The sequence below is a fragment of the Cynocephalus volans genome, chromosome 13, assembly GCF_027409185.1.
Source record: "Cynocephalus volans isolate mCynVol1 chromosome 13, mCynVol1.pri, whole genome shotgun sequence".
Lineage (NCBI taxonomy): Eukaryota > Metazoa > Chordata > Mammalia > Dermoptera > Cynocephalidae > Cynocephalus > Cynocephalus volans.
The window spans coordinates 82,855,003-82,879,016 of record NC_084472.1 but is presented as its reverse complement, the minus strand read 5'-3'; the positions used below and the strand labels follow the sequence as shown (position 1 = coordinate 82,879,016).

The 24,014-nt window shown below is 34.8% G+C and overlaps 1 protein-coding gene across 1 annotated transcript in view; it reads right to left on the bottom strand.

The window, feature by feature from the left end:
* Positions 1–24,014, bottom strand: part of NEIL3 (nei like DNA glycosylase 3) — a 46,501-nt gene that overhangs the window by 8,638 nt on the left and 13,849 nt on the right. Inside the window, exons 3-7 of the mRNA XM_063077508.1 lie at positions 14,431–14,565; positions 13,671–13,884; positions 11,365–11,439; positions 9,605–9,771; positions 501–667 (exon numbers count right to left, since the gene is read on the bottom strand). Of these exons, the coding sequence (XP_062933578.1) occupies positions 501–667; positions 9,605–9,771; positions 11,365–11,439; positions 13,671–13,884; positions 14,431–14,565 (758 nt within the window). The remainder of the gene's footprint in view (positions 1–500; positions 668–9,604; positions 9,772–11,364; positions 11,440–13,670; positions 13,885–14,430; positions 14,566–24,014) is intronic.

Below are 24,014 nucleotides of genomic sequence, written 5' to 3'. Positions count from 1 at the left end.
ATTTTGAAGGATTCAATGAAATCAGTACAATTGTCTGGATAAAGATTTTAATAACAAGGGGTAGGAAGGATAAAGAAGAGAAAAAATTCAGCATTTTTCTATCCCACCTGCAAAGATATTCTTACAGAAATCCTCCCTTTCAATTTATGAAACACTTGGACTGAATAACAAACTCAAAAGTTGCTGAAATCTGCATAAAACAAAGCTTTATTGAATAATTCATTAGAAACAGTAGAGAACAGATGTGATCATCTCCGTTTTTTGAAATACAAAGACACATACTGTTTTAGCAAAAGCATGTTTTCCCTCTTTAAAAAAAAAAAAACTCAACAGAATATTAGGATGGTTTACATGCAAAGGCTGGCAATTCCTTTAAGTCTCTGAGAAGAAAGCCTTTTACTTAGTTATGGAATATCAAGATGGAGCAAGACATATACCTGACTTTGTATAGTTAATCCTCTTAAAAATGTAACAAACTCCAAATCAAAATTCAGTCTTACCAATAGGCCTTGAGGTTAAGCAAGCATCACATGCCTGAGAAGAGGGCTTATTTATCAGTGTACAGACCACACAGGTCCACTGCTCTTCAGATTTCCGAGCCACAGAATCCATAAGATCTCCCCTGCTAGACATCCAACTGATTAAAGTATTTCTAGTTGGCAGCTTGCTATAAAATAATTTTAAAAATTAATCATTAAGATTATTATCATTATCTTGCTTTTACACATTCTGGGTATTTTAGAAACTATTATAGGACCATTAATACCCCAATGCTACCTGTAGTATTGCATAGAAGTTATAACTGTATGCATCTTAGGGTAAAATGTATTCACTTGGGCCCTGCTGATGGCTGATCAAGTCAGAAATAACAAATAAAAGGTTTTATTTAGAATCAAAGAATTGTGTGCTTTTTAAAAAACCAATTAAAAATATTTAACATAACCAAGAGGAAGTATTTTTCAAATAATATTTTAAGTAAGTGGTACTTTTTCAAAGCAAAACTAAAATGTCTTTATTCAACCAAATCAGGAAGAAAAGAATTATGCAGAAATTAGAGGAATGAAAGTAAACAGAGAGCATTTCACATTTACTTCATGTGTCTTGGAAAAAAAACCTCTAGAAACTCTAGAATTTCTCTATAGTATCTGCTAAGCATTATATCAATTAGTTGATCTATAATGACGAAAAAAGATACCCTTGTGTTATTTGCTGATAGAGGTTGATGTCTTGCCCCCGTCTAAACCTCATGTGGAATCTGATCCCCAACTTGGAAATGTTGGGAGCAAATTGAGTCATGGGGGCGGATCCCTCATGAATGGGTTAATGCTCACCATAGGGTGTCATTGAGATCTCACTCTATTAGTTCCTGGGAGAGCTGGTTGTTTAAAAGACCCTGGCACCTCCCCCCGCTCTCTCTCTTGCTCCTCTCACCATGTGATCTGCTTGTACCTGCTGGCTGCCTGCAGCTTTCCATGAGTAGCAGCAGCCTGAGGCCAGTCCCAGATGCAGCTGTCCCAGATCGTAAGCCAAATAAACCTCTGTTCTTTATAAATTACCCAGTCTCAGGTATTCTGTTTTATAGCAACACAAAATGGACTAATACATTTGCCTTCATATAAACCTGTTTCAAATCTAATATCTACCATTATTAGATATCTAATTATTACATTAGAAAGCAAGCAATATAACCAACCCTGATTTTTGGCCACAAATGTAAATCATAATTCTCTACCCGGAATTCTTCATTGACCATTTATTGTTACACAAAATGCCTTTCTAAAGCTCTGATATAGTCCTGCTCTCTGATGCACACCTATAGGTCTGTGGAGCACATCACATGGTTAAGCAACCATGGCAGTGTCGTGGACTATATTCATGATTCCACACATCAATACCGAAAAAACCTCTTCCAGACAAAGGCTATGTATCTTACATTTCAGAACATGAGTTCTTTGACTTTCAAAGGCAGCCTTGTCTTCTGTAACATTTTGCTCCTTACATATAATTACACCAGTTTTAAAATTCAGGCTTGTCTGGTAAAATAACAAATAGCATAAGAAAATCTGAAAGTAAGATACATCTCATTATGATTCTTTTATCTTCACTTACCTTGACTTTCAATGCCACTCACTATTTCTTATACCTGTGGAACACCAGACCTTCTACAGAATTTGTTTACTTGACCTAATCCCTGCCCTGTACTGACTTACTCTGAACGGCAGCACGATGCATTTATTCATAAATAAATAAACCCAATTTAAATGACCTTCAAATTTTCAATGTGCTCCAACTTTTCCCTATTTTCATCTTCTTCTGTCCTATACATTTCAGTAATCGTAAGGGAATGTTTAATGTTACATATGGAGGCTTTGGAGGCATTCTTTCCTTCTCCATTTGTTAATCACCCACTAATAAATTCTTTCTGATCTCTATTTGAGGAGAACAGGAATTTCAAACTTTACATGTTGTAATAAAATGAACAATGGCCTCCCAAAAACACTAGGTCATAATTTTAGGAATCTATAAATGTTACTTTATAAAGAAGAGGATCTTTGCAGATATAATTAAGGATCTTGACATAGGAAGATTGTCCTGGATTAACCGGGTGGTCCCTTAACAATCACAAGAGTCCTTATAAGAAAAAGAGGGAAATTTGATACACACAGGAGGTGATGTGACCACAGAAACAGAGATTGGAATGATAGGGCCACACTTCAGAGAATGATGGTGGCGTCCAGAAGTTTGAAGAGGCAAAGAATGATTTCTCCCCTAGAGACTTCAGAGGTAGCACAGCCCCACCTACACCTTAGTTTTGGTCCAATGAATCTGATGTTGAACTTCCAGATTTGATCAAATAAATTCCTGCTGCTTTCAGTTTGTGATAATTTGTTAGAGCAGTCACAAGAAACTAGCACAAATAAAACACATGATCCTCCAATCTGCAGCTCTACTAGTTTGCCTCATTTCAATGAATGGCATCGGCATGCACTTAGTTGAGGAGGCCAAAAACCTAGAAGTAATCCTTAACACTTCTTTCCCTCACATCCTAACATCCAGTCCATCAGCAAATCCTGCAGGGTCTGCTGCAGAGGCAAATTTACCATGAAGCTAATGAAGTTTAACCATCCAGGGCCTGGTGTGTCTTTGACAGAGCAGGGTGGGGAGCACAGAGAGTGGAGGACAGGAGCATAGCCAGTGGAAGCTGTCCTCGGGTTCTAGGCGAGGCCCCTGTGCTGTCAGACCCACATCACATTTGTTCAGTGCCCTAGGACAATGTGCCCTGGTAAACTCAAGGAGCAGGTGGACTCTGACTTTAATCTTGAGAAGGATCTGAACAAGAGGTCCTTTCCTTGCTCCATTCTTTGTTCATGGGCCAGGATGACCCAAGCTGCAAGGCCACTCAACCCACGCACTACCCCTCCCCTACCCCAGGAACCACCTGGTAGAGGTTGGAAATCTAAGGCAGCTGAGGGACATCAAAGGGCTGGGTTCTCAAGGTGAGGTCCTCAGGCCAGCATCATCAGCATCACGGAGAACTTGTTAGACATGCAGATTCTCAGGCCCCTCCCCAGATCTCCTGAATCAGAAACTCTGGGGGTAGGGCCTAGAAATCCACGTTTTAACAAGCTCTTCAGGAAATTCGGGTGCACACTAAAGTTTGAAAACCACTGCTCTAATGGCTTCCTTACAAACAAGTAGTGCTTGAGCAAAATATAGGGGAAGGTAGAGATCTGTCATTACTAACAGCTAATTGTGAAGCTAAAAGACAATTTTCTGATCAATAATAAAAAATGTAATGATGTTGTTGGTGATCCTGTGTCAAAGCAACCAAGGAGTATGCAGCCAAAACATAGAAGAATGAAATCACATGATTGTGTCAGGCAGTGAACTAATAATATTTTTCTGATGTTTGTGGTATTTAAAAATCATAATTTGTTTTGATTTCTCATTTTAAAGATTCACCTTGGGATCTAACTTTGTATTCAAAATTTTTTCTTTTTCATAAAGTCCTATAAGTCGTATTAAGTTTCACATCTTAATCTTACCTCAACTTTCAAAAATACCCTAAATTCAACCATTTCTTACCACCCTACTGTCTCCCTAGTCACCTTTATTCACCAGCTGCACCAGTGCTGAGCGCGCCTGATGTTGCTGCTTCACTGTGTTACACTGCACTCACTTTTCCAAGCAGCAGCCTGAATAATCCTCAGTAAACACAAGTCAGTGCACGCCGCCCCTCTGCTCAAAACCTTCTGATGGCTTCCCAGCTCACTCAAAGTCAATACTCTCATGTCAGCTACAGTGATCTTTTAAATCAGTCATTTCACGCCTGTTCTAAACTCTCCAAAGACTTCCCATTACACCCAGGATAAGATGGAAACTTCTTTTCATGGCCAAGCAGGCTCTGCATGCTGTCTGGTCCCTGCCAAACAGAGTGAGTCCCTCTTCCCCTCATTCCTTCTGCTCTGGTCAGTCACACATACTTTCCTTCTCTTCCTTGAACAAGTCAGAGGCTTCATACTTTCGAGGCTACCTTCTCTGAAAAGTTCTCCCCCACCCCCAGATCTTTAGAAATCATCAGATCTTTTCCACAATTTTCTCCTCAGGGACTTTATCTGCCCACATCAAAAATGAACCTTCCCTGTCACTATACTCTACTATGGCTGATGTTTCTTTGTATCTTGGTTCCTCTGGCATTGCTTCTTCCACCTGTCTTTCATGGGTTCCTTTTCTCCTTTTGATCACCAAAGTTAAGGTAATTGCAAGGCTCTCTACTGGATCTTCCTCTCTTTTCTCTGTGCATTCTCTCAGCAACTGCAATACTACCAAATTCAACTATCATCTTAGATTACCCCCAGGTGCTGAACGGGGAGGGATATGAAATGCAAGTGAAGGATGACTGTGGCTCTGAGGTATCTTTGCACTTCTCGATGGAGACAAGTTGCATGGGAAGCAACTGATTTTTCTTTGTCCAAACAAAACACTATTTTTTTTTTTTAAATACCAATGTGTTAATAAAACTAAAAGAAAGTTATGCAAAATAAAGTAGCACATAAAGGTTTGAACAAAAAGAACTTCCAAGCTGCTGCCTAACTTCTATTCCAATTATATCAATTGCGATTTCATTCAGTCTCTTCTGAATCCTTATTACTGGAGCACTGACATTTCTTGGAAGCCCTCCAGAATGGATTTCTTCTGCTGAAACCAGAAGAATATATCATGAGGCTTGAGGTAAGAGACTTAAGGAGGAAGCAGCTTAGACCTGCCTTTATTCTTTCTACTTGTTCTACCTGTGGAGACCCCAGGCAAGGTCACCTTCAGGGGTTCCAGTCCCCAAGGCTTTGGTTCCTACAGTTCTTCCATTAATTCTTGAATCATCCCAATATTCATTTTCGTTATTATGATCCATAAAGTCCCATTTTAGTTTATAATAATTTGAGTTGTATTTCTTTCATTGTAGTCAAAAGAATCCCTTTTAAATTGTTTTAAACATAGCAACTATGAATCAAACTCTTTCCAAAACAAACTTATCCTATCAAGGCCAACCTATTGTTTTCTTATGTCTCCCATATGACCTCTAATGGCTCCCTCCCTCAAAAACCTCTGTTAGGTCAAACCTGCCTTAAGAACTGGTTTGCAAACAGCAAACAGCACTAAAATCTCATTAATGAGCAACCAACTATCTGCACATTTCCAAACAAGATGGTTTTTAGAAACCTGAAAACATCTTAAAGGAACAAAACAGCCTCCGCCTTGTGCAGTTCTCCAACTGTATTAGGTGTTTCCCCTGTCACTTTCCCAAATGCTATCTGTTTTTGCTTCTAGGAAACCCTTTTCCTACCTCTTGCCTTTGATGAATTCCTACTTCCTTCCACACTAAGCTCAAATGTCACCTCTTTCCTTGTCCTTACCACACAGATTTAAGTGTTTCTTGTCTGTATTTCCATTGCCATTAGTATAAACATATCCTTTTACAGTACTTCTGTCATGGTATTTAAATTATTTACTTCCCACATGAGACCTGGAGCACTTTCAGGGGCTGTATTCTATTCTGTCTTTGTATTTCCAGTACCTGACATATAGTATGAAAGTAAATAATAAATAAAAAAATTTTAAAGTAAAAAAGAAAGGTCTAATAAAGAAAAAGAATAACTTAGTTTCCCCTAAAGGAAAAAATATTCACATGTAAAAATTATGTTAGCTAGAATATATTATGCTAAGTGTGTGTGTGTGTGTGTGTGTGTGTGTGTGTGTGTGTGTGTGTGTGTGTGTGTGTGTGTGTGTGTATTTATATAGTATATATTATACTAGCTAGGATAGAATTAAGAGCCAAAATAAACGGTATAGGTATTTAAAGTGTGATGTGATCAAAGAAACTGGAAAATTTGGGGAGAACTTCATGAAAGAGTTAATAAGCAAAGTTAAGGAATTTTGACTGTTCTAAGGGAACAGAGAATTTAGATCATGCCTTTTGGACTTCTTCAAGTTAAGATGAAGTGACTTTAAACTAAAATGAGAAAGTATAGTCAACATAAAAAGTGCTCAAATACTCATCCAGAAGATGAATGGAATATATTTAAGCACAGAAAATCTAATAAGGTAATTAGTACTGTTTCTCAAGCTTTTTAAAAATTACGTATGCATTTATTTTGTAGTGTATAGTTTGGTTTTCCAAACAAAGTCTTAAGTTGAATGCCAATGTATAAAACAGAATTAGGTTAGGAGGGAGGAGGGATTACAAGGCCCCAGACATTTTCTGCATAGCGTGGCCTTCCCTAACTCATGGGCAATCCCAAGTCGCTTTCAGGAAACTCTTGGACTTTTAAAACTGAGTTTCAAAAATTTTGGAATTGACAATTATTGTATTCATTTGATAAATAACACCTCTATTTGATGAATTGGAAGAATAAGAATTTTTTTTAATCTCAAAAGCTATCAATTCATAGGAAACAAATACAGATACTAATTATTATCCAGTAGACAAATATATATTGATGGTCTTCTATCTGCCAGATACTGTGTTAAATGCATTTGGTCAAATAAATGTACACCTATGCCATGAAAAATAGTTTTGATTCAAAAAAATAAGAAAATCTTTATGGAAAATGGTATGGAGGTTCCTCAAACAATTACAGATAGATCTACCATATGACCCAGCTATCCCACTGCTGGGAATATACCCAAAGGAATGGAAATCATCATGCCGAAAGGATACCTGTACTCCAATGTTTACTGCAGCACTATTTACAATAGCCAAAAGTTGGAACCAGCCCAAATGTCCTTCATCTGATGAGTGGATATGGAAACTGTGGTATATCTACACAATGGAATACTACTCTGCTATAAAAAAAGAACGAAATACTACCATTTGCAACAGCATGGATGGACCTAGAGAGAATTATATTAAGTGAAACAAGTAAGGCACAGAAAGAGAAACACCATATGTTCTCACTTATCTGTGGGAACTAAAAATAAATAAATAAACAAACACACAAACAAATAAGGGGGGGAGAAGAGGACACAACAATTCCTTGAACTTTTTAAGGCAAGTGAACAGATATGATGTCGGCAGGGAGGGGAGAAAGGGAGGGGGGAAGAGGAATGGGTAAAGGGACACGAAAATCAACTACAATGTACATTGAGAGGTTAAAATAAAAAATAATAAATAAAATTAAATAAAATAAAAAAGAAAGCCATTAACCTGTACAATAAATATAATTAACTTCTATGATAGTAAAATGAAGTGCTTCTGCAGAAAGGAAGGGGATATGGAGTGGTTTAGAGAAAAGTAGTTGAGAAAAAGAGGAGTGATGCAGAAAATAAAACACAGGGACAAGATGGGAAAAGTAGCAACTGCAGATATATTCGTGAAGACATAAGCTGGGATCTGCACTGCACACATCTCCACCCCACCCTGAGCTCTTCAGACACTTTAACCCCTCTGTCCTCCTGGGCTTCCACACAGCCAACTAGTGTCCTGCTGCTCTTCCTACTTCCAATCACATCATTCTGTTCCTTTTGCTTACTCTTTTCTTCCTACTCTGTAGTTACAGATATTCCCTGAAGCTCAGATCTTGGTTCATTTCTTTACTCTTTCTCTGTAAACTGAGAAAGTTTTAATGCTTCAACTAACACTGTGCTGATAACCTTCTTGCCATTCTCTCTCACCTTCTAAGGTGGCCCATAAGACAACTCTTCTGGAATATTCCACCATTACTTCACATATCTAACACTGAATTTATCTTTACCGTTCTATCCCAACTGTCCCAGAACCATAAAGTGAAAATTTCTAGTATTTGGTTCTGAAACTTTTTGTATCATCTCACATATCAAATCTGGTACAATTCTTGTTGACTCTAAAATATTTTTAATTAGACCATTTCCAGTGTCTTGACTCCAGGCCTGGTAACCACCTCTCGCCCATTCCTCTGCACTACCTTCTCACATGTGTTCAATCTCCTCATTTCCTTCTTAACCACGCTATAATCAAAGTCCTTAATCCAATGATTTAGGCAAGACATCAACCATCCCCAGAACGATAAGGATCCTGACTATTTGATCCCATCCTACCTGTAAAATGAGCTTTTCCTGTTCAACAACTTGGAGCTTCATTTGGCTGGACCAGTACTCTCATCATCCCTCCAACATGCCACGCTTATTCATGATTCAAGGATTGTGGCCATGCTCCTTTTTTCAATTAAATAATGTTTGCTTTCTAAAAAGTTCAGTTTTTTTTTTTAAGTAAGTTTCAAATTACACTTTCTTTGTGAGATCTTCCCAACCTTCTGGAATATGTAAACCTCTAATGTTCCTGAACTCTTGCAGCATTTAATCGGTGTCATATCTGTACTGGTAATGCTGGCTTATACTGTAATCACACATACTGCTGTGCAGCTGCTTTATACTGTTAATCTTTCTCCTGCCCTCCCTAGAACGACCTATGGCCATTTACCAAAGTGACTGTGCACTGGGGAGAAGGAAATAAACAGAATTTGGGGGGATTACTGGACATTGCTTCTGCACTGTCACTAATTCCAGGAGACCCAAAACATCACTGTGGTCTACAAGTTAGGTCAGGTGACCAATGGAGCTCTAACCAAGTTCATCTCACAGTGGTTATTTCCTCAGTTCTGGAATGCACAATTGGAAAAGAGATACTCACAGACTGGCAGAGTCACCACATATATGTTTAATAAGTAGTCTGTTGTTTCACCAATAAGATATAAATTCTGTAAAAAGATCTTGCTTATGTTTTTATAATATTATTTCTAAACGAAGCAAAGACTTTTGAAGATAGTTGCATTTTTTCCAATTATTGACACCTCCTGCTACTCATTTTACAAACTAGATTAAAGCTAAAGGCTGGGTATTACCACCTGAGCTACAGGTTTTCTACCTGAATTCAGAAGTGGTCCATAAATCAGTTAGGGTTCCTTCTGTTATTTTGATGATGCTATTTACTATTTCCTTCCTAGGGTTCAAGTATTTTTGAGTTATTTTCTCTTATGAATAACCTGCCACTTATTCAGTTATATTTTCTGATTATTAGCCTTTTAGCTAGTTAATTTGGGCAAATAGTATTCCATTAAGATAGATATCTTACCATATGTCAACATGTTGAGGATTTTCTTTTTGACAGTGAGGACAGAAATATGTCATTCTGTTATTCTCCCCTAAGCGACACACAGTTATTTTGCAGTGGCACTGACCACAATTAGGACGCTTGTAAACTTTATAATGTTTAGAGACAGCAGATCCTGCTTTACGGCACTAAAAAAAAAAAAAAAAAAAAAAACAAGAAAAACCCCAATAATTATAATGTTATCTACACAACAGTGTTGCTAAGGAGCCAAAAATATATTCTTGAAAGTCATCTCTGAAAATAATCTGTTAAAAATTTACATGTTTGTATATATGTCCATATAATCTTTTCTTTCATCTGAGTAAAGGGTATTGGCAAGGTTCAGTAATATTTGCCAAATAAAATTTGTATAAAGAATTAAGTCATTATTTTATGATATTAGTACTCAAGATTGTTCTTTACATAGCTTTACCCTCTTGTCTAAATGAGATATAAAAGTTCTATATTTTAAAATGTCTTTTATGGCTTTTAAGTTTTTAAAAATTAAACATAATTCATGGTTATAAGAAAAAGACTAGATAAGCTTTAAATTTGATTTTTTTTTTACAACTGTAGAGCTGCTCACTCAGTTTCAACAGCCAAAAAACCTATTTCTAGGGGACAAAATTTAACAAAAGCAACTTCTTTGTTATCCTGAGAAAAGACAATTTTTCTTCTTTAACCTTACAGAGTCATTAAAAAAGAAAATAAAAATTCAAATAACATTCTAGCAGAGAACGTTCCATTTTTGTGTAAGTTTTATTTTAAAAGATATTTTGATATTTTCTGTCATGGTTTTATTCTACTCGTAAACATTTAAAGCTCCCACAAAGAGAGTATTTGGGGTTTACATAAACAATGTGAAAATTTAAAAGCCCAGAATTATGGCTCACCATGTATGAGCTGAAAATTACACAATTTATATTACTTTAAGCAAAGTACTAAAATGCCCAATTTAATCTGGGTAGAAAATGGGCAGGTTCTATAGTAATTTCTATTTTGAAGAATAAGTGAACACATATAATTTAAAAATAGCCACAGTTACTCAAGGCAGGTATGTAAAGCAAGAAGTTCATTAACACTTTAGGCCAATTAATGAAGAATGCTATAATACCTACCTTTCTGAACATAGTAGAAATAAGAATTTTGAAGACAGAAAAGGGATTGTGGAGGAAAAACGGACATGTTTATGATACCTTGTTTGAAAGATAAAATGTGTTTACTGAATTCTACATATGCATATACAGTATACAACTTTCAAACTTACATTTTAGCAAATACTTATTTCATTCTCAAAACAGTCTTTGTGGTAGAGAAATATTATTATCCCATTGTATAGGTGATGAAACTAAAATTAAAGTTATCTATGTAATCTAAACATCACAGAAAGTGACAAAGGCTAATTGAACTAAGGTCTATTTGTCCTAAAGTATTAGGTCTATTTCTCCATCCTTTCCATCTTTTATGTATCCAAAAATAGAACAAGAATCTAGGTAAAATGCAAACATAGCTTCTCCCCAACTTAGTATAAAGATAATTTAATATAATTATACATAGACAAGTTTGACTGACCTATGACAAAGAATTTCAAGGTGTTAATTATGCCCATAAAATGTCATTCTCCCTTATTGCATCTCTATACTGTTACCACAGATGGCTACATACAGCGTTAACATTTTTAGTGCAATCAAAAGGCAAACCACTGACATTTGACATAGTGGAAAAATTTTGCTCTTACCTACCCTATAAAACAGAATGCTGAAATCACGTATCATTTTCACAAGGTGATGGGTCTGTTCATCTGTTAACTGACAAATCTTAAAATGGAAAAACAAGTAAGCATAATTTCATAATTTGCTCATTCCTGTAACAAACTAATACTACTTGCCAATTCTGTTAAAGAGAACTGTAAATAGATTTAAAATATATGTGTATCTTCTAGAACTCTATTTCTTATATACACATTTAATGTCACTAATGATAGTTTTATTTTTAATTTATACTACTACTGATAAAAAATATCATTCCTATCTATAAATTTTAATTCCAAATTCAAGTATTTATTGAATATTTATTCTGCATCAGACATCTTCAAAGTCCCTGCACTGTCTATTAGCCATCTTGAAAAGTCTGCTGGATTTGGAGAAAAAAAGAAAAAAGAAAAAAAAAAAAAAATGAAGGAATGAAAAAATAATCACAGGACTAGATGACCATCAGGTCATTATCAAGCTTTAAAAAAATATGAATTTATATATATGCATTAATATCAAAGTATTTGTTAACACATGGAAGAACTCAGAAACAGATCTTACTGAAGAATTTTTGTGTGACAAAGTCTGGCATAAATCTCAGTATTACTCTTGAAGAATTAACTATTATTTGGCACATGTACTTTCAATGGTAACTCCAGAAGAAACTCTGTCTAATGTTTTACCCTTGTATGTATATGAATGCAGACACATAAACAATAGTAAATAATTTATCAGCAACTATAAAAATGAAAATCATCTAATCAACATAATCATTCAAAAAGTATTAAAACTGTTTTTCAATTGTTTAAAGTTTAAAACCACACATGTCTAAACCATTTATTTTTTATCATATCTTATATACTACATTAAATCACACCTTGAAATGTTAAACTGTACTTTTTCAATAATTGTGCATGTTAGGATGCTAATAAACTTCAGAAATATCATTAATATTTAACCCCCCAGACATTATGGATAAATAATCTTTCACTAGATGAATGGCTTGCCTGCATGTACAGATAAAAAGTAAATTTTCAGTTCATCACAGATAACAGTACCCTGGGCTCTTTTTTTTCAAAAACATTTTCCAAAGAGGTTTCAATGATTTTTAAAAGCTCAATCTTGTTACAATTCTGTTTCAGTATTCCCATATTGAACTAGCTTGTTCCAAGTGTCAAAGAGCAGAACCTAATCTAGAACTACCATGAACTGGTTTCTTTTAAAACTTAATTCCTACTGATTTGGATTTTGCCCGAACTATAAGTATCTACATAAATTTAGTTAATTATTATGCAAAAAAATTTTGTTAATAAAAATAATTTAGTTAATAGAGTTCAAAGTAATTTAGTTAATAGTAACAGATCTAGATAAAAGCCCTAATGTAGAGTTCTTCCTTGGAAACAAAAATATATGTATTCCAATTGGGTTTGGGTTTCAACCTCTCCGACCTTGTCAGAATCTTGCCCTATAAAGCACCATTCTCTTTTCTACAATTTTAACTTCTCCTTCTCTACCAGGTTTTTTTTCTTTTTTCTGCAGCATATAAATAAATTTAAGTCTCTTCAGTTGAAGAACAAGAAAAAACAACAAATCCATTTCCTTGTCCTGTTATTCCTCTCCTAGCAGTCTAATATTTTTCCTTTCACTACAATCTTTGAACAAGGACTCTAAAGTTTGTTTTCATTCCTCACTGATCACCTGTTCTGTAGTCTCTGCTCCTTGATTTCCATTCTTACCAATCCACTGAAACAGCATTTTTTAATGTCACCAATAGCTATAAATAGGAATATATGAGTGTGTGTAGAGTATGTATTTAATATACAAGACAAGAAAAGAAAGGGAGTTTAGTTCAATCACACATTCCACAAATAGCTCTTCAATGCTCACCATTCAATGCCAGACAACATACTGTAGATGTATGAATACATCAGTCAACAAAACAGATACCCTGTCCTCCTTAGAGATTTCATTCTAGCAGAAGACAGATTTTAAACGGTAAATATAATAAGGAAATATTATATTTGAAAGTGATAAGCAGTATAGAGAAAAAAAAAAAGCAAAGCAAGTTAAGGAAAACTGGGAATGTGAAATGGGAGGAGAGGACGCATACTGAAATTTTAAGTAAGGTAGTGAGAGTTGGCTACATTGAGAAGTTAACATGAACAAAGACTTGAGGGAGGACACCTGAGGCCTGAGGAGAATGTGTTATAATGCAAATTTAAGTGTTCCACATTGGTCCCTTAACAGCATTTAAAAATAGAGAAATAGTTAAACAAACAAACAAACTTATAACCTACTTTAACAGCTGGGTGGAAACCACTGTCAAAGAGAGCTTCATTTTTGATGATGTTCCCTACTCCGGGCAACACTCTCTGATCCATTAACACATCACATAGCATCCGGCCTTTCTGCTTTTTAACTTCACTTTCTGCTCTTGGGAAATTAAATTTAGGTGAACATACATCTAATTCTTCCATCATTCTTATTCTCTGTTGGCTTTCTACTGAGTTTCTATGGGAAAGAATACAAAACACATTAATCATAAGTCTGGTTACAATTTCACAAAGTGTCATTTAAAATAAGCTATGAGAGCTGGCCAGTTATCTCAGTTGGTTACAGTGTGGTACTGAAAACACCAAGGCCCTGGGTTTAATCTCTGTACTTGCCAGCTGCTCCCCAAACATGAAATAAAAAACAAAATAAGATAAAATATGTTTTGATAAAAATATAAACACTTTATGTTAATCAGGGCATAAGAGTTATATAGGCAAACAATGAAGACCCTAACAAATCATATTACTTGAAAGTTCCCCTAGAATGAGGTTTTGAGCTGACTAGTTAGCCCAGTTGGTTAGAGTGCCACCTTGTAACGCCACAGTCAAGGGTTGGAATCCACATACTGGCCAACTGCAAAAAATAAATAAATAAAATAAAATAAAATAAAATGAGGTTTCATCAATTATAAATTACTTATTTATACTAACACATGTGACATCCCAAACCAAATTACAGATCCAAGCTCAGTAGTTTTGCATCTGAAGTATTTTATTTTTTTACCTGAGTTCTAATGAAGAGTCAAAGAAACAAATCAAATCCTTGGTGAGTTGCATTTCAAAAACAGGAGGAACTCCATTTTTATTTTTATACTGAAGTGGATTAATCATGATGGAGCCATTCATTCCAAAATGAATCCTGAAGCGAAATCAAACCCATTTTTGAGTGGCAAAAAATATATCACGTATCAAATTTTTTTCCTTTACTTCATTTTTTATATTATAGAAAAACAAATGTTAGTCAGGATAAACACTTTTAAAAGGTAAAAAATGGTAGCTAATATTATATATTTTTCTCTTACAGCTTTGTATCCTTATAAAGCTAGAAGACATAACAATGTTTTTCAACTCACAAATAAAATAACTTCCTAGAGAAATAATAAGGCCCTGACAATAAGCCTAAATAAACATACTTCTGTTCTTCTTTTCTTATCAGATGAAGTATCTTTTATTCACAAAAGTTTAGCATCTCTCAGCATTTCCTCAGATTCAAAGGCTTTGGGTGAGATAACGTCAAATTTAAATTGCCTATAGTTTGTGTTTTTATAAGTTCTACAAACCTACTAATACTCCAATTCCTTATTTCTAGCCACAATGGATTGGAAATGTTTACCTATTGCAAAATAATGTCTATAGTTTAAGACACTCTTTTCTTCCCCCCTGCTTTGGGCTAAGCAATGAGACAATTTTTTGTAAAATCTTATGTATCTAAAAATCAAAAGAAAAAAAGTCAAAATGCTATTGTCTTCAATTCTTTTTGCTTTCTTTAATCTTTATGTGTATTGAGAAGAGAGGATTTATAAATATTTACAGTTAACTTTAAAGTCACAATTCAGTGATGAAAAATTCATAACCTTTCCGATTTTATAGTATTAGCATGTCCAGTAAAAAAATAAAAGTAGTTCTGTGAGACCTCTGATGATGAAGATCAAAAATGATTCTCAAGATGAAATATTGTCTTCTGCTTTTGAAATCCTTCTCCTTATAGCTTTGTTGAGTTAATAAATATGGCTCTTTTGGCAGAAAATGTTACTGCTCTGTGCTTCTAATTCTGAAGCACCATGTTATAGTATTGTACAAGGTTAACCAGTCTAACTTTAAAAATGTGGGTTTTAAACTCTGTGTGCCCTACTATCAATCATAAATGCATTTTACATGCCCCATAGTTCTTGACAGGAGAAATGTGGGCCTGTAAGTACTTCATAATTTAGCTTACGAGATTCAACCCCAGTGAAAGGTGTACAACTGTCATGCCCAGAAGTCATCGTATCTAACATCTTTTTGGCTGCATGGCTCATAAAGTGGATTCTAAATCACCTTCTATAATGAAACCACATCCACATCAAAAATCTCAAAGGTTAAGACCCGATTCAAATGCAGAAGTAGCCCTAATAACAGCCTTAAATCAAATGAGTGTGACTTTGTCTTATAAATCTATTCAATTTAGTGGAAAATGTGCATAAAAATAACTTAGTTTTCATTTTATTTATATTAAATAGCTAAATATTATAATTGGGCCCCAATAAAGCAACAAATTTTGCATGTTTATTGTTAAGTAAATTTTATCTTAAACTATGAGAAATATATCACTACAGGGTATCACTAAAATTTTCAAGGCAGAGTAAACAATTGACATACTGTTCTTTCACAGACCAGGACATAGGCCCATCTTATAGTCAGGAAAGAGATTTTAAGAGTTTCATTTGCTTTTCAAGATTCACAATTAAGCAAGTTTAGGAAAATTTTATTAGATCCCTACTTCTATCCCTTGATCCTCCCCAAACCCTTTCTACCCCCAATCCAAATGACTACCTGAGACCATTTACTATGCTTAATAGAACTCTGCCTGCCACCCGCAGCTGCCTAGTCCAAGGGTGGGTACTAGGCTCAACCTGGACTGTTTTCTGCAAGCCTTTGATACAACTGATTCAGGAATGGACACCTGTCCTAAGCTGTATCTATCAGTATCCAAGCTGGATTCAACAGTTCTCGTGATGGATTTATAGATTTAGGACACAGAGAGATCAGTTTCTTGTTAGTATTGGGAGATCTAATATGGGAGCTGTCTATAGGAGTGATTCTCAACATGGGCACCAGAGAAGACAAGGAAGGTCTGTCTGCAGAGAGGAAAACAGTAGCTAATTTTGGTGGGGAGCAGTCAAGAAATGAAGAGAGTCCTAATGGCTTTTGGTCTTTGCTTCTAGTTCTCCCTGAAGCCCACTTGGATTATCTTCAGGTTTCATAAGATATACCTTATTCTTAAAGTAAATAATTATTTACTTGGTTGAGGTGGGCTTTGTCACTTGTAACCAAGTTCTAATATAAAAATGATGCCCAAATTAAAAACTGAATTGATAGTAAGAAAATTACTCTAGTTAGAAATAGCTTCTTAGGGCTGACCAGTTAGCTCAGTTGATTAGAGCATGGTGCTGAAAACACCACAGTCCAGTCGATCCCTGCACTGGCCAGGTGCCATAAATAAAAACAAACAAAACAAAACAAAACAAGAAATAGCTTCCTAAAACAAACTAATAAATAAGGCCCTGATCCTATTTTAAACATCGGCCATACTCTTTCAGGCTATCACTATCAGCATAATCTAAATATACTTGAGCAAGCATAAAGAGCACAATCAAAAAACACTATTGTCAAAGGTTCATGTCAATGACAACTACACAATACAAATAAGGCAATTGCTTATGAAAAGTATCAAGTGGTCAGAAGTGTCCTAAGGATAATAAAGAGTGTGAAATAGTTTAATAATTGTAAAACCTATACTGGGAATTCAAAAAAAGAGATCATGAAAAGATATGGTTTTTACCATGCTAAAAAGCTAAAAGAGAGTTCTGTTTCTACTTAGGACACAGAAAGCTGAAAGTGAACATAGCTCCTACTCTAATGAGAAAAAAGAATCACATTATTTACAAAATCATACATTTTCTGAAATTCATGAGAAACATGAGGTTGCACAGCAACCAGGTAAGCTAAATTCCAGAGTGGCAAGCCCCTCTAAGGAAAGTCAGACCATGCAAATTGTTTCACCTACGGCAGAGCATGGGAGGAAGAGATGGCTTCCATAAACAGGTGAGAAGAAAACAGCAAAAATTTTCAACAAACTTTCAAATACCAAGTGTGGACTGGTATGATAGTTTAGAATGCCTGTGGCCCCAGACACAAGGTGAGTCTGCACTCATGGGTGTCCACAGCTTAGTTGCACATTGGAAAGATGTGAGTCATGGCAGATGACCAGAAAGAGCTGCCCTTGGTGGCATGACACCTGTCTTCATGAAACCCTGTCTACTTCTTGAATACTTCTTTCATATGAAACAAAAGTCTTATAAAGTCTTAAGTGGCTGTACCCAAGGGAGAGAGAGAGAGAAACAAAAAGCCATCTGTCCCTGAATGAAGAACAGGAAACCTCCTCTGCTCACACAGTAAGTCTTGCACTGAATAGCAAGCATAAGCTGTGCGCCGTAGGGGAGGGGAGGAAACTCTTCTGCCACCAAGCCCAGGCAAATGTACACTGCTGCTGAGGGTGAGGTAGAAGTAAAAACCATCTCTCCCTTGGGGTGAGGCAGGAAATTAGCTTTGGCACAAACCCTGAAATGATATAAAGAGGCCTGTGCTCCCACTGGGAGAAAGAGAAAATCTCTGACCTCAGAACACCCACAGATGCAAGGCAGAGTATGGCTGCCAAGGGGAGGAGAGAGATAGTGACCTTCAGAAACTGCAACCCTGAGGTCCATGTGCACAGGGCCTGCCCAAGGCTAAGGCTAGTCCATTATAACCCTCACTGTACCCATCACGAGCCTCTCACTGAGTAACAACAATAGAGGTCTACCACAGGGGAGGAGCAAGGGTGTGGACAGACTCCTCTGTGACACAAACATGCAGGGTCTGCTGAAAGCAGAAAATGGAGCAGAAGCATGGAGAAACTATTCACAGCCACACTAGGCTACATACCAGGCATAAAGTAGCAGCAGCAGCTGAAGTTTTGAAGTTGTTGGTGCACTGAAGCCAAATGCAACACAATTCAAACTAACTCAACTAACTACTAGACTCACTCAATCCCTTGACTAAAGACCTGATAGAAGAGGCATTACCATTTCTGGGCTTAAATATTATTTAGCTCAGGCTCTTCTATACATGATGTCTGTTATTCAAAAAATTATAACACATGCACATTAAAAAGCCCAATATCAAGAGATAAAGCAGTGAACAGAACCAGACTCAAAGATGCCCCAGATGTTGGAACCATGAGAGAAGATTTAAAATTAATTTAAAATTAATTTAAAAATAAAGAGTAAAATATTAATTATTAGTCAACTTTATATTATCTATGAGTAACATATGAAAACATCTAGTATAAAGGCACATGAATGGTAGGAAATTTCAGCAGAGAAATTAAAAAAACTTGATATCAGAGATAAAGAATCCTTCAGTCAGCAGGTCAGCAGATTGCACATAGCAAAGGAAAGAATAAGTGAATATAGATTAGTAGAAACTACCCAAAGTCTAAAAAGAGAGAAAAAGATAAAATAGAGCTTGTTTCTTAAATATGCCTGGATTTTTCTTTCTTTAGAAGTTTTTAACTATAAGTTCAATTTCTTTAAAAACACAGAAGATAACTCAGGTTATTTATTTCTTTCTAGAGTGAGCTTTGGTAGCTTGTGTCTTTCAAGGAATTTGACCATTTCTTTTAGGTGTTGAATTCACTGACATAAATTTGTTACATAACATGTAATATTCTCTTTTTATTAAAGTAATAACTTTAGGAGCAGCAGCAATGTTCCCTCTGTCATTCCTGATAGTGTTAATTTGTGTCTTCTCTCCTTTCTGTTGATTATGCTAGAGCTGCACTATCCAATTTGGCAGCCACTAGCCACATGTGGCAATTGAGAACTTAAAATGTGATTAGTTCAAATTAATATGTACTGTAAATGTAAAATACACAGTAAATTTTGAAGACAGCACAAAAAAAAAAGAATGTTACATATCTCATCAATAATTGTTTATATGGTTTACATGTTGAAATGAAATATTTTGGATAGGTTAATAAAATATATGATTAAAAATAATTTCACCTGTTTCTTACTGTTTTTGTTCATGTGGCTACTGGAATTTTAAAAACTTTATATGTGGATCCCCTGTTTATATTCAACAGCACTGAGCTAAAAATTTATCATTTTTATTATTTTTTTTGAAGAATCAACTTTTGATTTCCATTCATTTTTATTATGCTTTTCAGAGAACCACTTATTTGTTTCATTAATTTTTTCTCTATTGTTTTTCATTTTTTGGTTCCATTGATTTCTGTTCTTATCTTTATTATTTTGTTCCTTCTCTCTGCTTTGGGTTTAACGTGCTCTTGATTTTTCTTCTTTTTTTTTTTAAGCAGAAGCTTTGATCTTAGGATCTTAGTGAATTTTATTCATTTCTAATAAGCATTTAATGCTATAACATTCTCTGAAGCACTGCTTTAGCTGTGTCCTAAAATTTTGATACAGGAAGGTGCCAACTTCAATGGTTCAACTTATGATTTTTCGACTTTACTATTGCACGAAAGCGATACACATTCAGTATGTTTCTTGATTCACCACGGGATTATGAATTTCAAACTCACAATGGGGGTATTCGAATACATACCCACGGTAATTCAAGGAGCATCTGTATAGTGTTTTTATTTTTATTCAGTTCAAAATACGTTCTAATTTCCATCCAACTGATACATCAGTTTAGGAATCCCATTGTTTAGTTTCCAAATATTTGAGGTTTTCCTAGATATCTCTTAATGATTTCCACTTTAATTATTCTGTAGTCAGAGAGCATTCTTTTATGATATCGATACTTTTAAATTTGTTGAGATTTGTTTTGTAGTCCAGAATATGGTCGTGTTCCATGTACACTTGAAAAGCATGTGGGGTTGGGCAGAATGTTCTCTACATGTCAATTAGGTCAAGATAGTTGGTGGGGTTGCTCAGATCTTTTATCCTTACTGACTTTTGCACACTTCTATCAATTACTGAGAAGAGAGTGTTGAATTATCCAACAAAATTTATTGGTTTGTTTCTTTCTCCTTTCCAGTCTATCAGTTCTTGTTTTATGTATTTTAAAGTTCTGTTAGGATTGTTATATTTTCTTGATGGACTGACCTTTATCGTTATTTAATGTCCTCCTTTACCCCCAGTGATATTCCTTGACTTCAAAACTACTTTGATATTACTCTACTACTCCAGCTTTCTTTAGATTACTCTTTCTACCCTTTTATTTTAACCTGTATGTGTCTTTATATTTCCAGTGGTTTTCTTGTAGACATCTTATAGTTGGGTCTTGCTTTTTTATTCAGTGAATCTCTGCCAAATAAATGGGATGGCTGAATTATTTACATGTAATGTAATTACTCATACGCTTTGATTTGAATATACCATACTATTATTTGTTTTCTCTTTGTTCCATCTGTTGTTCTTTCTTTTTTTCCTTTAATGCCTTCTTTTGGATCGAGTATTTTTTATAATATCATTAGCTTATTACTTATACCACTTTTTGAATTTGTTTTTTAATAGTTGCTCTAGGGTTTATAATATACATCTTTAACTTGTCACAGTTTAACTTCAAATGATATGCAACATATACACTGCAACAACCTTAAAGTAATGTACTTCCATTTCCCCATCCCATTGTTTGTGCTATTGATGCAATACATTTTATTTCTACGTATATTACAACACCTACAACTATGTTTGCTTCAGACATAGAATATAAGAAAAAAATATCCTTTATATTTACTCTCATGTTTCGCATTCCCAGTATTCTTTTCTTTCCATTGATTCAAATTTCTGTAATTATGTTCTTTATGCTGGATAGATTGCATTGCAGGACTTCTGGTGCTGTATTCTCTTAGCTTTTTTGGTTGGTTTGTTTGAAAAATTCTTTATTGCGCCTTCATTTTTAATAGATATTTTTGGTGGGTTTAGACTTCTGAGTAGAGAGATTTATTTTTCTTTGGCAATTTAAAGATGTTGCTCTGTTGTCTTCTGTCTCACATGGTTTCTGATGAGTCCAATGTATTTTTTAACTTTGTTCCTTTGTATGTAATGTTTCTCTTTCTCTGCCTTGCTTCCAGCATTTTCTCCTTATTTTTGGTTTTTTGCTCATTGGGTAGGTATGTATAAGTGATGTTTGTTTTTGTTTGAGGTTCTTTGAGCTTTTTGGATCTGTGATTTGTTTAGAAAATTCTTGGCCATTTAACTCTCTAAAAACACCTTTTTCCCTGTTCTTTCTTTCTTCTAGGATTCCAGTTATAAGCATAATAGGCCATTTGACCTTGTTCCACAGCTTTATTAATTCTGGACAACTCTTGGCCATTACTTCTTTAAAAAATATCTTCTGCTCTGTTCTCTCTCTTTTCTCTTCCTAGAACTCCAAACACATTAGAATAGTTGACACTGCACCAATACCAAATCTACACAAACTCTTCCAGAAAATCAAATAGAAGGGAAAATTTCACAACTCATTTGGAGGCCAGCATTACTCTAACAACAAAATAAGACAAAGACACTAAAAAAGAAAATGAAACTATAGGCCAGTATCTCTCACGAAGAGAAATGCAAAAATCCTTAATAAATATTAGCAAATCAAACCAGTAACATATAGAAAAGATATAACAAAGTAGAGCATATCTTGGTAACGCAAGGTTCATTCAAAATTTAAAAATCAATCAGTATAATTCATCATATAAACAAAATTGAATAAGAAAAGCAGTATGATCTCAGTAGATGCAGAAAAATACATGGAAAAAAATATTCATTCATGATATAAATTCTCAACAAATTAGGAATAAAATGGAACTTTTCAATCTAATAAAAGACATCTAGAAAACAAAAAAATTAAAGCTAAAATCATAGAGAACAAGCCAAAGCTTTCTGCTCTCACGGTTTCTACTCAATATCACACTGGGGTTCCTAGCCAGTGCAATCAGGCAAGAAAGAGAAATAAGAGACAAACAGATTGGAAAAGAAGAAATAAAACAGCCTCAATTTGCAGTTGACATGATTGTCTACAAAGAAAATACTAAAGTTGTATACACAAAAAAAGCTACTATATGCTGATAAAAAAACTGAAAGAAGACCTAAATAAATGTGGATATATACTGTGTTCACGGAGTGGAAGACAATATTGCTAACATGTGAATTATCACATAATTGATTCATAGATCCAATGTAAGGCCAATCAAAACCCCAGAAAGTAGTTTGTAGAAATCAACAAGCTGAGTTTACAATTTGGAAAGGCAAAAGAGAACTAAAATAGCAAAAACAATTTGAAAAAAAAAAAAAAGAATAAAGTCAGAGGACTCATACTATCTAATTTAAACTTACTTTAAAGCTACTTTAACTAAGACAGTGTATTACTGGTAAAAGGATAGATACATAGATCAATCAAAGGACATGGAGAGTTCAGAAGTAGACATGTATATGGTGAACTGATTTTCAGCAAAGGTGCAGGGAAATTCAATGGAGAAAGGATAATCTCTTCAACACAGGTGCTGGAACAATGGGATATACACATGCAATAAAATGAACTTCAACTCTTGCCATATGCAAAAATTAACTCAAAATGGATCATAATCTTGAAGAGCTAAGACAATAAAACTTTCAGAAGAAAACAAAGGAGAAAATCTTGATATATCTGCAAAAGGCAAACCTTTCTCCGACTGGTTACAAAAAGTATGAACCATAACAGAAAAATTTCGTAAATCAGAATTCATCAAAATTGAAAGTTTTTGATCTTCAAAAGACACAGTTAAGAAAATGAAGAGAAAAACCACAGATTGGGAACAAGTACTCATAAAACATGTATCTGATAAAGGACTTCTATCCAGAATATATAAAGAATTTATATACTTATAATTCAATAATACAAAGATTTATAAGCCAATTAAAGGTAAAAAAAAAATCAATAGACACTTCACCCTTTATTATAAAATATAAAAATGGCAAATAGCCACATTGCATCAGACACGATTAGTCATTAGGGAAAAGAAAATTAAAACCATAATTGAGACACACGATATACCTATTTGAATAACTAAAATTAAAAAGACTGACAATAACAAGTGCTGATAAGGATGTAGAGTAACTGGAATTCTCACACATTACAGGTAGAAATGCAAAATGGTACAGCAACTTTTAAGAACAATTTGGCAATAACTCAAACTCAAATATTTCTTTTCCGATGACTCAGAAATTCTACTCCAATGTATTTACCTAAGAGTAATAAAAATATATGTGCACACATATACGTGACTATCCATACCAATTTTATTCATAATGCTAAAAACTTGAAACAATCCAAATGTCCATCACCTGATGAATTAACAAAATATGGTATATTCATACAATGGAAGACTACTCAGTGATAGGAAATAATATACTTCTGAAACTTCAAATAATACTAATGAATCTCAAAGTATCACACAAAGTAATAGGGGGCAGGTAGGAGAGGTTCCAAAGCACATAATTCAATGTATACAAAATTCTAGAAATGACAAAACTGTAGTGACAGAAATCAGGTCAGCAGTTACCAGGAGGA